Consider the following 14,596-nt stretch of genomic DNA (forward strand, 5'->3'; position numbering starts at 1 on the left):
ACACACACACACACACACACACACACACACACCATAATTTTTGAGCATCACAGAACATTCAACATTTCTTTCAATCATTCTTGCCTTTCTTTTTCTTCTTCTTTCTTAGTTTATCACCTTATTTACTGTGTTTCTCTTTTATCTTTCTTTATTCCTCATTTTCCAGTGTTTATTTCAGTTTCTTAGTTTATCACCTTATTTACTGTGTTTCTCTTTTATCTTTCTTTATTCCTCATTTTCCAGTGTTTATTTCAGTTTTCTCTACTATTTTTTCATTTCTCAGCACATTCAACATTTCTCTCATTCATTCTTGTCTATTTTTCTTCTTTTTATCACCTTACTGGTTTTTTTTTCTTTATTTATTTTTCATTTTTCATCTTTTGTTTCATTTAGTCCATCATCTCAGTCATTCTTGTCTTCACCTTTCTTAGTTTATCATTTAATTTAGTGCATTTCTTTTTTGTATTTTTTTTCAGTGTTTATTTCAATTTTGTCTATAGTAATTTCATTTTTCTATTTCTGGTTCTTTATTTTTCATTTTCCTAGTTCTGTATCACCTTTTTTTTCTCTCTCTTTTTTTCAGTGTTTTCATTTTTCCACTGCAGCCTATCAAACTATTAGAACCCTGCAAACACCCTTGAAAACGCAAGTAACTTCCATTACACTGCCAAAATATCACTGGAACCTTAGAAACCCCAATAACTTCCACTGCAGCCTGCCAAATTACTAGAACCTTGGAAACACCTTTAAAAAAAACCCAATAACTTCCAATAAAAGCTGCCAAATTATCACTGGAACCTTGAAAACATCCTTCAAAACACTAAAAACTTCAATTAAAGGCTGCCAAAACCTCACTGGAGTCCTGAAAACATCCTTAAGAACACCAATAACTTCTAGAGGCTGCCAAAACCTCACTGGAACCCTGAAAACACCAATAACTTCCACTGCAGCCTGTCAAACTATTACTGGAACCTTGAAAACATCCTTAAAAACACCAATAACTTCCACTGTAGCCTGTGAAACTATTAGAACCTTGAAAACACCCTTAAAAACACCAGTAACTTCCACTATAACTTCTTTTAAACTCCCAAGTAAGATGGGAGTGTTTGCCAATAGATTTCTTTTTACAACTGCTTCATTCTGAGATAAATACAAATGTTACTCTAGTTCGTTGTCTTCAGAAAGTCACATTAATATTCACTTTTCATTTCCTCTCTCCTTTATTTCTTATTTTCTTTGGTTTAATATATATACTAGCTAATCATGTCTTATTACTTGTTTTCTTTTTGTCTCTCTTTTCCTTATCTGCTATTTTCTTCTTCTTTTTCCTATTCCTCTTCTTCCTTCTTTCCTTTTCCTCTTGTGTTCTTGTTAACTTTTCTCACCTTCCTCTTCTTACTCCATTTATCAAAACTTTCTTCTTCTATCTGGTAGCTCATATCACACTTCTTTCTACCACTACTACTACTACTACTACTACTACTACTACTAAAACCTTCCACTCCTCCTTTCCTCCACTCCTCCATCTCTCATCTCTCCGCCCACAAGTCCACATGCACTAGATCCCTCCTCCCCATAATACTGTCTCTCACAAACACCTCTTCCTCTTCCTCCTCCTCCTCCTCTTGCACCTCCACCTCCACCTCCACTTTCTCCAGCTTCTCCACCTTCCCTCCACCACTGACTAGCCTCTCCTCATCCACCTCAGAGAAGAATTCATCGTTTGTGAAGTCCGTGGCATCAGTGTCCTTGGGAAGCACTGTGTCGCTGGTGCAGTGTGACGAAAAGCCATCTTCATCCGTGTCATCATCCTCACCACCGAAACTAGAGACATCCGCATCACAGGAGGGCGACGGGGACACCAAGGCAGTGTCAACACCTTCACCCATTAACGGAAGGATCTCGTAGGATGCCGACTGTGAGCGTATCCTGTCACTCTCCACACCACCTACCACACTCCCATATGCCGCAGAGTCCCCAGGTGGCCCTAGTCTCCGGCGAGTGATCCTGAGGTACTGCGGCGGTGCTGAAGAGCCCTGCCAGCCGCCACGTCCCTCAGCCGCCGGTAGAACCTCTCCTTCTCGTCATTGTAGCAGAAGATGTACTCAAGTGTGTTGAACGCCACCATCACCAGCAGGAACAGTGAGGTGACCGCCAGGACCTGTGTTGAGGAGGTAGGGTTAGGTTAGGTTAGATTGGGTTGGGTTGGGTTGGATGATGGCCAGGACTTGTGAGAGGGGAGCAGGGAAGGGGGGGGATGGGGTTGAAGAGAACAGTGCAAAAAGAGAAGAGAGAAAGTTGTATGGAAAGAAGAGTTAGGTTAGATTAGGTTAGGTTAGGTTAGGAGAGGAGAGGAGATGATGGAGTAAAGGAGAAGGAAGGAGCAAAGTAAAGAAAGTAAAAGAAGAGTAAAAAGAAATTATCCAGAAAAATAAGAAAAAAAAATGAAAACCAGAGAGAGAGAGAGACAGAACAAAAGAAGGAAAGAAAGAAGAGAAAAAAAGAGAAGATAAAAGATAGAAACCAGGGAGAGGGGGATAAAAAAAAGAATGAAAAAATAAAAAAACTAATAAAAAAACACCAATAATCTCGTTACTACTAAACAAATACCACACTTAATACCACTCAAAAGGAAAAAGACACTTAATACCACTACAAAGAAAAAGAAGAAAAACTAATCAAAACACACCAATATCACCTTACTAAACAAATACCACCATCACCATCATCACCACCACCACCACCACCACTTACCTTGAGCCACTTTTCCGGCAGAGGGTGGAAGGGCTTAAATCTGAGCTCCGGTGGATGACAAAGAGTGCTTCTGTTGACATGGATCACCTCTCCACGCTGGGCCCTCTCCACCAGCCTGCCGGGGGGGAGGGTGGAGTAAGGCCAGTGGTGTGGAGGAAGAGGAAGAGGAGGAGGAAGAGTACCAAGGTGTTTGTGGACGGAAGTAATGTGGAGACAAAAACAAAATAAAAAAAAAAATAAAAATAGAAAAGTAAAAAAAAGAAAAGGAAAAGAAAAGAAAATGGAAGATGACAAACTAAAGGGGGGAGAGAGAGAGAGAGAGAGAGAGAGAGAGAGAGAGATATTGAGACTAAGACATAGAAAGGAGAAACAAGACACACACACACACACACACACCTGCGTCTTTCCTGGAACTGCTGCTTGGTGAGAGACGACCCGTGAAGCACCAGGCGCCATGAGGTGAGGCGGCCAGAGAGATGCTGGTGCCTGGTCTGTGTCACGGTGACCTGGTACACCCCCGCCGCCTCCTCCCCCCAGCACCGCACCGTCCCCAGCGACCACTCACTCAGACCCTTGGTGGAACTGTGCAGGGGTGAAGCAGGGGTGAGAGTAGTCTAGGGTGAATTTTAGGGTGTCTTCAGTAATTTTCATGGTGTTTTGGATGGTATATAGGGAGTTTTGGATGGTTTTTGGGGTGTTTTGGATGGTTTTTAGGATGTTTAGGGTGATTTTGGGATGTCTAGGGGGATTTTTTTGGTGTCTGGTAATTTAAAGGGTGTTTTGATGGTCTTCAGGATGTTTAGAATGATTTTAGGGTATCTAGGGTGATTTGTGGGATCTAGGGTGATTTTTGGGCTGTCCAGGGTGATGTGGTTATCAATCTATCTATCTAACGAAGGGGGTGAGAAAAGAGGGTGTTATCTATCTATCTATTCACTATTTACTTACCTATCTATCTATCAACCATTAACTCAGGCCCTTGGTGAAGCTGTGCAGTGGTGAAGCAGGGGTGAAGGTGAAAAAAAGGTGTTATCTATCTATCCATCTATCTATCTTAAGAAAATAAAACTCCTTAACCCCTTCAGTACTATGACATGTTTCCATATTCATTCTGGTGACTATTTAATGATTCTATACAGCTTCAGAAACTCATGTGGGGGATTAAAATAGTGAAGACTGTGGCCATTAATCTTCTCACCTCCATAGACCCTTCCTAATGTCAATGAAATGGTCTAATGGTACACAAATCTCAAGGTGAAAATGCATCCCAGTACTGAAGGAGTTAAGAATAAGAAACCACCACTCACCACCCTCACCACACTCAGAAAAATTGAAAACAACAAAACTGATAAACTGCTACCACCACCACTGCCAGTCACCATGTCACCACCAGTCACCATACTCACCATACTCCAAATAATTCAACAGAACAATAAAAACAAAACAAAAAAACACCACAACCACCACCAGTCACCACCAGTTACCACCACCACAACCACCTCCAGTCACCACCACCACCACCAGTCACCACCACCACAACCACCACCAGTCACCACTACTACAACCACCACCAGGCACTACACTCACCACACTCAGAAAAATTGAACAGAACAACAAAACTGAAAAACAAACCAAAAAAAAAAGAAAAGAAATGCCTAAGAACAAGTAATCACCATTGCCATCACCACCACCACAGTCACCACCACATTCACCACACTAAGAAATATCAAACAGAACAACAAAACTAAAACAAAAAGGATAAAAGCAACAAACTACCACCACCACCACATTCACCACACTCACTTGTCAGCCTCCCGTGGTGCAGCGAGGGTGGAGCGCGTGCCACTGGGACACACCAGGACAATTTTGAGGCTGCCACGGTACTGGTGCTGCAGGGACACTTGGACCTATCGAGGAGGGGCGAGGGTGGGGGGTAAAAAGGGGATGGTGAGGTACTGGTGTAAATAATGCTATAATGAGGTTATGAAGGGGTGAGGGAACCTTCCATACCCCTTCCATTAACTAGAAGACTCCTAACCTAACCTAACCTAACTTAACCTAACCTAACCTAACTTAACCAAACCTTAACCTAGCCTAGCCTAGCATAACCTAACCCAACCAAACCTTACCTAATCTAACTTAACTTAACCTAACCTAACCTAATCTAACCCAACCCTAACCCAACACCCCCATTATTTGTAGGACTCTTCCACATCCTTCTACAACTTTTCCCACACCTGTCTAATCTCTCTACAACCCTTTCACACCTGTACAATCTCTCTACAACTTTCCCCACACCTGCACAATCTTTCTGCAACCCTTCCACACCTGCACAACCTTACTACAACTTTTCTCACACCTGCACAACATTTCTACAACCATTCTCAATCCTTCCACACTATTCCAAACCTTTCCACATCATTTCTAAGACTTTCCTCACATTTACAACCCTTCCATTACCTGCACAACCGTCCCTACACCCTTCCTAACTCTTCTACACCGTTCCTAACACTTCCACACTGTTCCCAACCCTTCCATATCTTTCAGAGCCCCCTTCCACACCCTTCTCCATCCTTCTCAACCCTTCCAAATCACTTGTAACCTTCCCACAAACCTTCCTAACCCTTCCACAATCCTTTCCAACCCTTTCAAATTCTCCAACAACCCTTCCACGTCCTTCCTGGTCCCTTCCACACACCTACACTCTCTTCCACACCATTCCACACCCTCCTGAACCCTTCTACACCTGTACACTCTTCCTAATCCTTCCTAACCTTTCTGCCCCCTTCTACACACCTTCCCAATCCTGCCACACACCTTCACATCCTTCCACACCAATCCACATCCTCCTACATCCCCTCCACACACCTGCACACTCTTCCACATACCTTCCCACACCTCCACATACCTTCCCACACCCCACACACACCTGCACACTCTTCCACACACCTTCCCACACCTGCACACTCTTCCACACACCTTTCCACACCTCCACACACCTGCACAATATTCCACACACCTTCCCACACCCCACACACACCTGCACTCTCTTCCACACACCTTCCCACACCTGCACACCCTTCCACACATCTGTACACTATTTCACATACCTTCCCACACCCGACACACACCAGCATACTCTTCCACACACCTCCACACACCTGTACAAACTCCAAAGTGGCCAGAGCGTAACTCGCCAAAATGCTCTGGTCCACCTGGTGCCGAAATGCCACTCCATGCATCCTCTCGGCGGGGATGGCCACCTCCTCCACCATCAGAGGGGAGGAGTAGGTGGTGGAGAAGGGCACAGACTCCCATACAGCTGCGGAAGAGACCATAGCAGCTGCATCCACCAAGCCAAATCCGTGCTGGTGAGAGTGGTGAAGGCCAGCCCCATTTAGAGACCAGTCTGGGTTGCTGGCATCGATCTGAGGGAGAGAGGAGTGTGTGAGAGATGAGGGAGAAGGAAGAGTGAGAGTGAGAGGGGGAAGGAAGGAAGGAAGGGAGAGAAGTAAATGTAAAAAGATGAAAAAGAAAGAAAAATGAAGGAAATAAAACAAGGGAGAAAGAAGAAAGAAGGAAGGAAAGGAAAGAAGTAAATGTACAAAGATGAAAAAGAAAGGAAAGAAGGAAAGAAAGAAAGGAGAAAAAATGAAAATAAAATGAGGAGAGAGAGAGAAGGGAAAGGGAGAGGGAAGTAGAGAGAGGGAGTGGGGATATTGGGAGTGAGGGAGGGAGAGGGAGGTAAAGTATTATCAGTATTATCAATCCTTCTTTCCCTCTTTTCCTTCCTTTCCCCTCTCCTTTCATTCTTTTCATTATTATTCATCCTCTTTCCTCTCACCTGCTTGCTCTCTCTCTCTCTCTCTCTCTCTCTCTCTCTCTCTCTCTCTCTCTCTCTCTCTCTCTCTCTCTACTACCTTCCCACACACTGTCTCTACCTTTCACTTCCCCCTCTCCCTCTGTGCTCACCTTCCTGGATGTGAGAGCAATGAGGTGCTGCACATCCCGCCAGGAGAGGCAGGGCTGCACCTCCAGGGCCAGGGCGATGACAGCGGCAGCCAGTGGGGCAGCTGCTGAGGTGCCCGAGTGGTGTTTGGTGCAGCCCGAGGCACTGATCTCCTGCCAGTCTGTTGTCACCTGGAAATAGATGGAATGTAGGGAGAGGGAAATGTATGGAACTGTTGTCACCTGGAAATAGATGAAGGAATGTAGATAGAATGTACATAGAAGAAATAGAAAATAAATAAATACAAGGAAGAAAGAGAAAAAGAAAATATATAAGAAAAATAAGAGAAAGAAAGGCAAAATCACCACAAGTCACCATCACTTCTCACAATGTCCCTGCCACAAAAAAAAAAAAAATAATAATAATTAATAAAAGATATACAAACATAAAAGAAATGAAAAAAAAAGTCACCACCAGTCACCACCACCACCACAAGTCACCACCACCACCACCAGTCACCACCACCATTACTCACAATGTCCAAACCATAAACAGAAAAAAATATAAAAAAAAAAAAAAATCACCACCACCATCACTACTGCCACCACCATTACAAAAACAAATCACCACCACAATCACCACCACAGTCAACACCACAATCACCACCATTACAAAAACAAATCACCACCACAATCACCACCACAGTCAACACCAATCACCACCACAATCATCACCAGTCACCACCACCAGCGCTACTCACAATGTCCCTGCCCTTGGTGCCGCTGCTGGGAGTGACGGCCAGCATGGCGGCGCACTCCTCAGCATAGTATGGCATGCGACCGTGAGAATCCACCGCACCAATGGTCACTGTGTACACGGAGTTGGCATACCCATCAAAGTTACCTGCCGGAGATTAGGGTTACAGTTAGGGTTAAGAGTAAGAGGAGGTGAGGTCAGGGTTACAGTTAGGATTACAGTTAAAGCTAAGAGTAAGGGTTAAGAGTTCAAGTAAGAGGGAGAAAGTTAGAGTAAGGGTAAATGTAAGAGTTAAGAGTGAGAGTAAGAGTTAGAGTAAGAATCAGAGTAAGAGTTAGAGTTAGTTAATATTAAGAGTTAAAGTTAAGTTAGGATAGGTTAGGGGATAGGGGGTGGTGGGCAGGAATAGGTTAGGTTAGGTTAGGTTAGGCTAGGTAAGGAGGGCTAGGTTAGGTTAAGTTAGGTTAGGTTAGGTTAGGTCATATTTGGTTAGATTAAGTTTTGTTAGGTTAGGTTAGGTTAGATTTGGTTAGATTAAGAGTTAGGTTAGGTCATGTCAGGTCAGGTTAGATTGGGTGGACCGAGTTATCCTGCATTATCTTAAGTTATCCAATGCTATCTTACTCATCCTCTCTCATCTCACAGTTACTCAATCTTATCTTGTCATTTCCTCTTATCCTACAATTACTCTATCCTGTCTCACAATCATCCTATCCAATCTTAGTCTAATCACAGTTTTTTCTTACCCCTTCCCATCCTATTCTATCCTATCCTATAAAAACCCTATCCTTTCTTAATCTCATCCCATTCCATTGTGGTTTTTGTTATCTTTTTATTTTCTTTCATGTTCTCTTTCAATCTTTCTTTTTTTTTTTCTCTCTCTCTCTCTCTCTCTCTAATCCCATCGCACTATATCTTGTCCTATAAAATTCCCATCCTTTTCTTAATCTCACCCCATCCTATCCCATCCTATTCCATTTTATCTTAACCCTATCCTATCCTATCCCATTTTATCCCATTCCATCCCATCTCATCCAAATCCATCTTATTTCAGTCCCATTCCATCTTTTTAGTCCCATTCTATTCCATTACATCCTATTTCAGTCCCCTCCCTCCCATCCCATCCTATCTTAGTCCCATTCCATTCTATTTTAGTCCCATCCCATCCCATCCCCCTCACCCCATCCTGACCCATCCTTACAGTTGTCCTTGTTGCGTCCGCCATTCCCCGAGGCCACCACATAGATGGCCCCGTACCCCCCCCGGCCATAAGTCACCCCATGCCGCAGCGCTTCCCTGGCCAGGTGGTGCGGCCCATCCACCGTCCGCCCATCGTCATCCGGCCCCCAGCTGTAGACGGCCAGGGGGGAGAGAGGGAGGGGGTTAGTGTTGATGGGAGGGGTTGAAATGGATGGAGTTTGTGAAAGTTGTGAGGGTGTTGTTGTTTCTCTCTTTTTTATGTTCTTTCTTCTCTCTCTCTCTCTCTCTCTCTCACCAGCAGGAGTATACATCATTAACCATCTATCTATCAGTCTATTGTATAAGCCATCTATTTATCTATCTGTTTATCTATTACTTTGTTACTCTCTCCCTCACCTGCAGGAATAAATATCGTACAAACTGTCTATTTATCTAACTGTCTATCTATTACTTCGTTACTCTCTCTCTCACCTGCAGGAGTATATATCATTGACCGCCAGGCCCTGTACGAATGCAGCGGCCTCCATGGAGTCTGTCATCCGCTCCCCCAGCACCCTGATCCCGGATATGTTAGCATGGAAGGCCACCCCCACGCCACACACACTGTTGGCCACTGCTGCGATCTCACCCGCACACCGCGTCCCGTGCTCGTTGCGCTCTGTGGGGGAGAGGTGTTATAATGTGGGGTTAAGTTTAGGTTTGGTTAGGTTGGGAGAAAGATAAGATAGGTTAGGTTAGGTTAGGTTAGGTTGTGAGAGACAAATTGGTTAGGTTAGGTTAGGTTAGGTTAGACAGAGAAAGATACGACAGGTTAGGTTAGGTTTAGAGAAAAATAGATTAGGTCAGATAGAGAAAAAGATAGGTTAGGTTAGGTTAGGTTAAAAAATTAAATAAATAAAAAAAATATGTTAGGTTATGTGGCAGGGTTAGGTTAGGTTAGGTTAGGTTTGTAAAGAGAAAGATGAGGTGTTTGATATTCCATGTTCACTATACTCTGCCATAGAGGAGAAAGGGTGTTAATGGGGTGTTAAGAAATCATTGTAAATTTTTCTATAATTCTTAAGATAGGTTTTGAGACAGTGACCCTTTAAACCTTGTAAATATTTGTAATGATTCTGTAAAAGAAAAAAATAATGTTACAATATGGGGTTGGGTTGGGTTGGGTTGGGTTGGGTTGGGTTAGGTTAGGTTAGGTTAGGCCAATTTAGGTTAAGCGAGACTAGGTTTGGTTAGTCTCTCAGCACCATGGCGCATTTTTATATTCATCCTGGTTACTATTTGGTGATTTTATTCAGCTTCAGAAACTTACGTGGGGGATTAAAATAGTGATGACTGGCCATTAACCTTTTGACCTCCATAGACCCTTGCTAATGTCAATAAAATGGTCTAATCATTCCCAAATCTGAAGGTAAAAATGTCTCCCTAGTAGTGAAGGGGTTAAACTAGACTAGGTTAGGCTAACATTTCAAATAACCACTCTACACCACCAAAACACCACCCCTTTACACCACCACCACCACCATCACCACACCACACTGCACCACCTCAAACAACCACTGTACACCACCACATATACCTAAATAACCCCTTTACAACACCACACCACCTCAAACAACCACTCTACACCATTTAACCTAAAAAAATAACCTTTACACCACAACACCCTACCACCACCACCACCTCACCTCCATTCTTAACAGGCGAGGGGTCAGGATCATCAGAATTAAGATCATAAGAGCCAGCCGGATTGTAGTTGTTCCGCAGGTCTGGGTGGCGCCACTCCAGCCCGTCATCAATCACACACACCGTCACCCCCCGCCCTGTGATGCCGCTCTCCCACACTCCTCCCACGTTGATGTCGTACTGTCCTGGTGCCGTGTTACTCTGCCATGGGGTAGAATCCATGGTTAGGTTAGGTTAGGTTAGGCTGAGATAGAAAGATAGAAATGGGTTTAAGATTCACTCACTCACTCACTCACATACACACACACATGCTTGCTTATTCACTCACTCACTCGCAAACACTCAATCACTCACACAAACACTCAACCACTCACACTCACTCACCAAATGCCACTGTTCATTATACAAAGGGTCTTCAAATTCTAGACTGGTTCTCTTCTTCCGTGGCCTCAGCACCTCCTGGCTAGTGTACACAAGGCAAGGGTGGGAGGCAAGAAAGCTCCCCACACATCCTTCCACCTTTAGGAACACCACCTCTCTATCTTGCAAGGTGGTGGTGTTGTGTGTGGTGTGTGCAATATGAAATTTAAAGTTTTTTGGTATTGCTGGCTTGTCCTGCTGTGGTTGGAGTGAAATAGTGATGGTGTGGTGCTGTGTGGTGTAGTGACATTACGATGATTTCCACCCCCATTTTGATGGTGCTTGGGGAACAGTGGTGGGACTGTGGTGTCATGTGGTGTAGCAAGTTTTCGAAGTCTTTCCCTCTTGTTTCTCTGCCTGGCCAGTCTTTGATACTTAGAAAACAGCTTGTAAAATGGATGTGCCACCAGGAAAACATTATCAAATGGCAACAAACGCTTCAGAATGATGAGTTTCCTTGGCACGTCCTCCCCGCAGTACTGGGAAAGCTGCAAATTGGCCTCTAGGCTCTTAAAATCACCAAGAATTTGCGACAACTGGCAGGAGTGAGAGTGTTTGATGACCCAAGCTAAAGAGTGAATATTTGAGCCTCTAGTCATGTGAAGGTCACCAGAATGGGTCGCATCAGTGGTGCATGGCCTCACTGGGGTCACCACCATCGCCGCTGTCACCAGTATCAGTGGTATGGACCAGGGGGGTGTGGTGGTGGTGGTGACAGGTGATGATTGTAGTGGTGGTGATGGTGATGGTGGTGGTTTGATGTTATGCTCACTAAGTAGGTGGTGACTGTGGTGGTTATGGTGGTGGTGAAAGAATGGTGATGCATGTCTGTGGTGGTGATGGTGGTGACAATGTGGTGGTGATTCTTGTGCTTCTTTTGTGGCGTGACAGTGGTGGTGGTGATGATTGTGGTGGTGGTGACAGTGGCTTTCTACATTAGTTTGTGTGTCAGAGCAGCAGTGGTGGTGATGGTGATTGTGATGGTGGTGGTGACAGTGATGTGATGGTGATAATGGATGTGGTAGAGATGTGGTGAAATGTGGCAAAGAGGAAGAGGAGGAAGATAATGGAGAAAAAGAGGAGGAAGAAGATGAGAAAGATGAATGAATAGGAGAGAATGAATGAAGATTTAAATGATGAGGGAGGAAGAGGAGGAGAGGAGGAGGAGGAAGAAAGTAACAAGGAACAAGAATAAGAAGAGGGAGAGGAGAGAGAAGAATGAATGGGAGAGTGTGAAAGAGGATGTGTGTGGTGAGAGGAAGGTGAGGGGTGAGGAAGGGGATGTGAGGGTGATGAGGGGTGAGTGAGGGGAGGTGAGGGTGGGGAGAGGAGGCCAGGGAAGGCTTCAGAAGGCTCCCTGGATGGGTGGAGTCCTCTCGCCTTCATCTTGGACTCTGGAAAAGGGAGGAAAAATAAATAAACCAGAATAACAATAAGGAATAAAAAAAAAAAAAGAAAACCAACAAGGAAATAGAAATAAAAAGTAAAGAATAATAACAAGGAATGAAAAATAATAATAATAATAAAACTAAGCAAACAAGAAAAAAATAAACAAGATTAACAAACAATAAAAAAAGAAAAATAATGACATGGAAGAAAATAAGTAAGGAATAATAATAACAAGGAATAATAACAATTAAAATAATAAATTAAACTAATATTTCCAAATAAAAGGAAAAAAAAAGTTATCTATAAATTAAATATTAAAAGTGATAACACACACACACACACACACACACACACACACACACACACACACACACACACACCTCCTTGCCTCTGTCCGTCAACCTAACCTAACCTAAGATGCGGCAATACAGTACTAATATTCCTCAGGTGTGTCATGAAAGAGTGGCCAGGTGTCTTGAAGTTGTGTATCACTAAACACACCTGCGCACACGCCCACCCACTCACCCACCCACACACACACACACACACACACTTGTCAGCAGTAATGGTGTCTGAGCAGCTGGACCAGAATATTAGTATTAGTACCACCACACAGATTTTTAAGTGGTGGTGGTGGTGGAGAATAAGAGAAGGGTGGATTGGGCAGGCAAGACTTCATACAGGGATTGTCTAGCTAACTTTAACCTAACCTAACTTAACTTTACCTGACAGTTTCTCGCAGTCTACCTTGTTTTTTTAGCTAATTAATTGAGTTGACCGGGTTTTTGTATCTTTCTATATGAGGTAAGGTATTAATGCAGTGTAGTAGTATTAGTAAGGCTTAACCCCTTCAGTACCATGACAGGTTTCCATATTCATTCTGGTGACTATTTGGTGATTTTATACATCTTCAGAAACTCATGGAGATTAAAATAGTGAAGACTGTAGCCATTAAACCTTATGACCTCCATAGACCCTTCCTAATGTCAATAAAATGGTCTAATGGTACACAAATCTCAAGGTAAATATACGTCCCAGCACTAAAGGGATTTAATCATTGTGTTCTGCGAAATACTCATCTCTGTTCCCTTCAGCATTCATTTCCCTCTTCTGTGTGGTACTGACTCACTTATCTTAACTCTGTGACGCTCCAGTATTCATTTCTACCCACTGCGACACTCACCACACTCACTGTTGGCACTCACTCACACACACACTCATCTCACTCACCATCACCACTTATCGTCTCTTCTCCTTAACTCATCTCTGTCCAGCGGCACTCACCAACGCTGTATCTTATCTGACAGTCTGGCACTCTCCCCTTGTATACACGTGATTAGTCAGCACACACACACACACACACCATACGTGGCAAGTCAGTTCCATCCGTCCGCCAGTCAGTCAACCTTCACTTGCCTTCCCGCTGACACTGGCACACCACCACTCTCTGCCACTGGTACTGCCCGGGCACTGAGCCTCACCTGAGTGCCAGAGGGCCGGGAAGTGAGGGCTAGGAGGCCATGGTGCGGGTTATGGTAGCCTGAGTGGCCTTACACACACACACTGCCGGAACACACTCCCCGCATCTCACTCACTGCAAACACCGCCTCCTCTTCCTCTTCGCGGGACTCGACACTTGCAACTCTCTATCGGGGACATTTTGAATACTTTTTTTATTTTTTGGGGGGGCTTATTAACCCCTTCAGTACCATGACGCGTTTCCATATTCATTTTGCTTACTATTTGGTGATTCTATACAGCTTCAGAAACTCATGTGGGGCGATTAAAATAATGAAGACTGTGGCCATATCTTCTTATCTCCACAGACCCTTCCTAATGTCAATAAATTGGTCTAATCGTACACAAATCTTAAGGTAAAAATACGTCCCAGTACTAAAGGGGCTATTAAAACTTTCCAATGGGTGTTTTTCCTATCACTGAGCTTTCAAAGGGGTCCCATATCACCATTTAAGTGTTTCTTCACGGGAATCAACACTTACGACTTTAGCGGGACATATCTGTATACTTTTTAACATGAGACGACTTCTTAAGATTTTACAAATGTATTTTTCCTAGCACTAGGCTTTCAAGGGGCTTCCATATCACCATGCAATAATTTTCTAGCCAGCTGGACAAGTTATCGATACGTTTTTAAGGTATTTTACATCGGGCAGTTTAGAATGTGTTAACATATGACAGGTCTGGCAGTGGGGCGGGGCTCACGGTGCTGGTAGGTCCTAGAAGAGGCTAGATTAAATTAAAGTGAGGGGAGCTGGGAGTGGAAGAGCCAATGTCAGTGTTCCCTGTAAGGCATTCAAGGACACCATGAGGATACGTAGATGATTTAATATTGTCAGCGTGTGAAGAAGTAGGAAGGAAGAGGCTACATGAGAGAAGAGGAGGAGGAGGAAGAAGGATGTATGCAAAGGAAGAGGTGAGAAGACG

The 14,596-nt window shown here is 43.8% G+C and overlaps 2 protein-coding genes across 3 annotated transcripts in view; both read right to left on the reverse strand.

The window, feature by feature from the left end:
- LOC123502004 overlaps positions 1-197 on the reverse strand; it is a 1,906-nt gene extending 1,709 nt beyond the window's left edge. For both annotated transcript variants that reach the window (XM_045251157.1, XM_045251155.1), the window contains exon 1: positions 1-197. This exon is cut by the window's left edge. The gene's annotated coding sequence lies outside the window, so the exon portion shown is untranslated.
- A 370-nt stretch (positions 198-567) lies between these two features.
- On the reverse strand, positions 568-11,421 carry LOC123501837 (proprotein convertase subtilisin/kexin type 7-like). The gene is made up of 12 exons (XM_045250865.1): positions 11,199-11,421; positions 10,727-11,013; positions 10,345-10,543; positions 9,131-9,317; positions 8,661-8,809; positions 7,464-7,606; positions 6,727-6,894; positions 5,916-6,182; positions 4,558-4,661; positions 3,151-3,336; positions 2,755-2,869; positions 568-2,161 (listed from the first exon to the last, which is right to left on the reverse strand). The coding sequence occupies exons 1-12, from the start codon at positions 11,419-11,421 to the stop codon at positions 1,988-1,990; spliced, it is 2,202 nt and encodes a 733-aa protein (XP_045106800.1). The 3' UTR covers positions 568-1,987.
- Positions 11,422-14,596: the final 3,175 nt, after the last annotated feature.

The sequence above is a fragment of the Portunus trituberculatus genome, chromosome 10 (genome assembly GCF_017591435.1).
Source record: "Portunus trituberculatus isolate SZX2019 chromosome 10, ASM1759143v1, whole genome shotgun sequence".
Lineage (NCBI taxonomy): Eukaryota > Metazoa > Arthropoda > Malacostraca > Decapoda > Portunidae > Portunus > Portunus trituberculatus.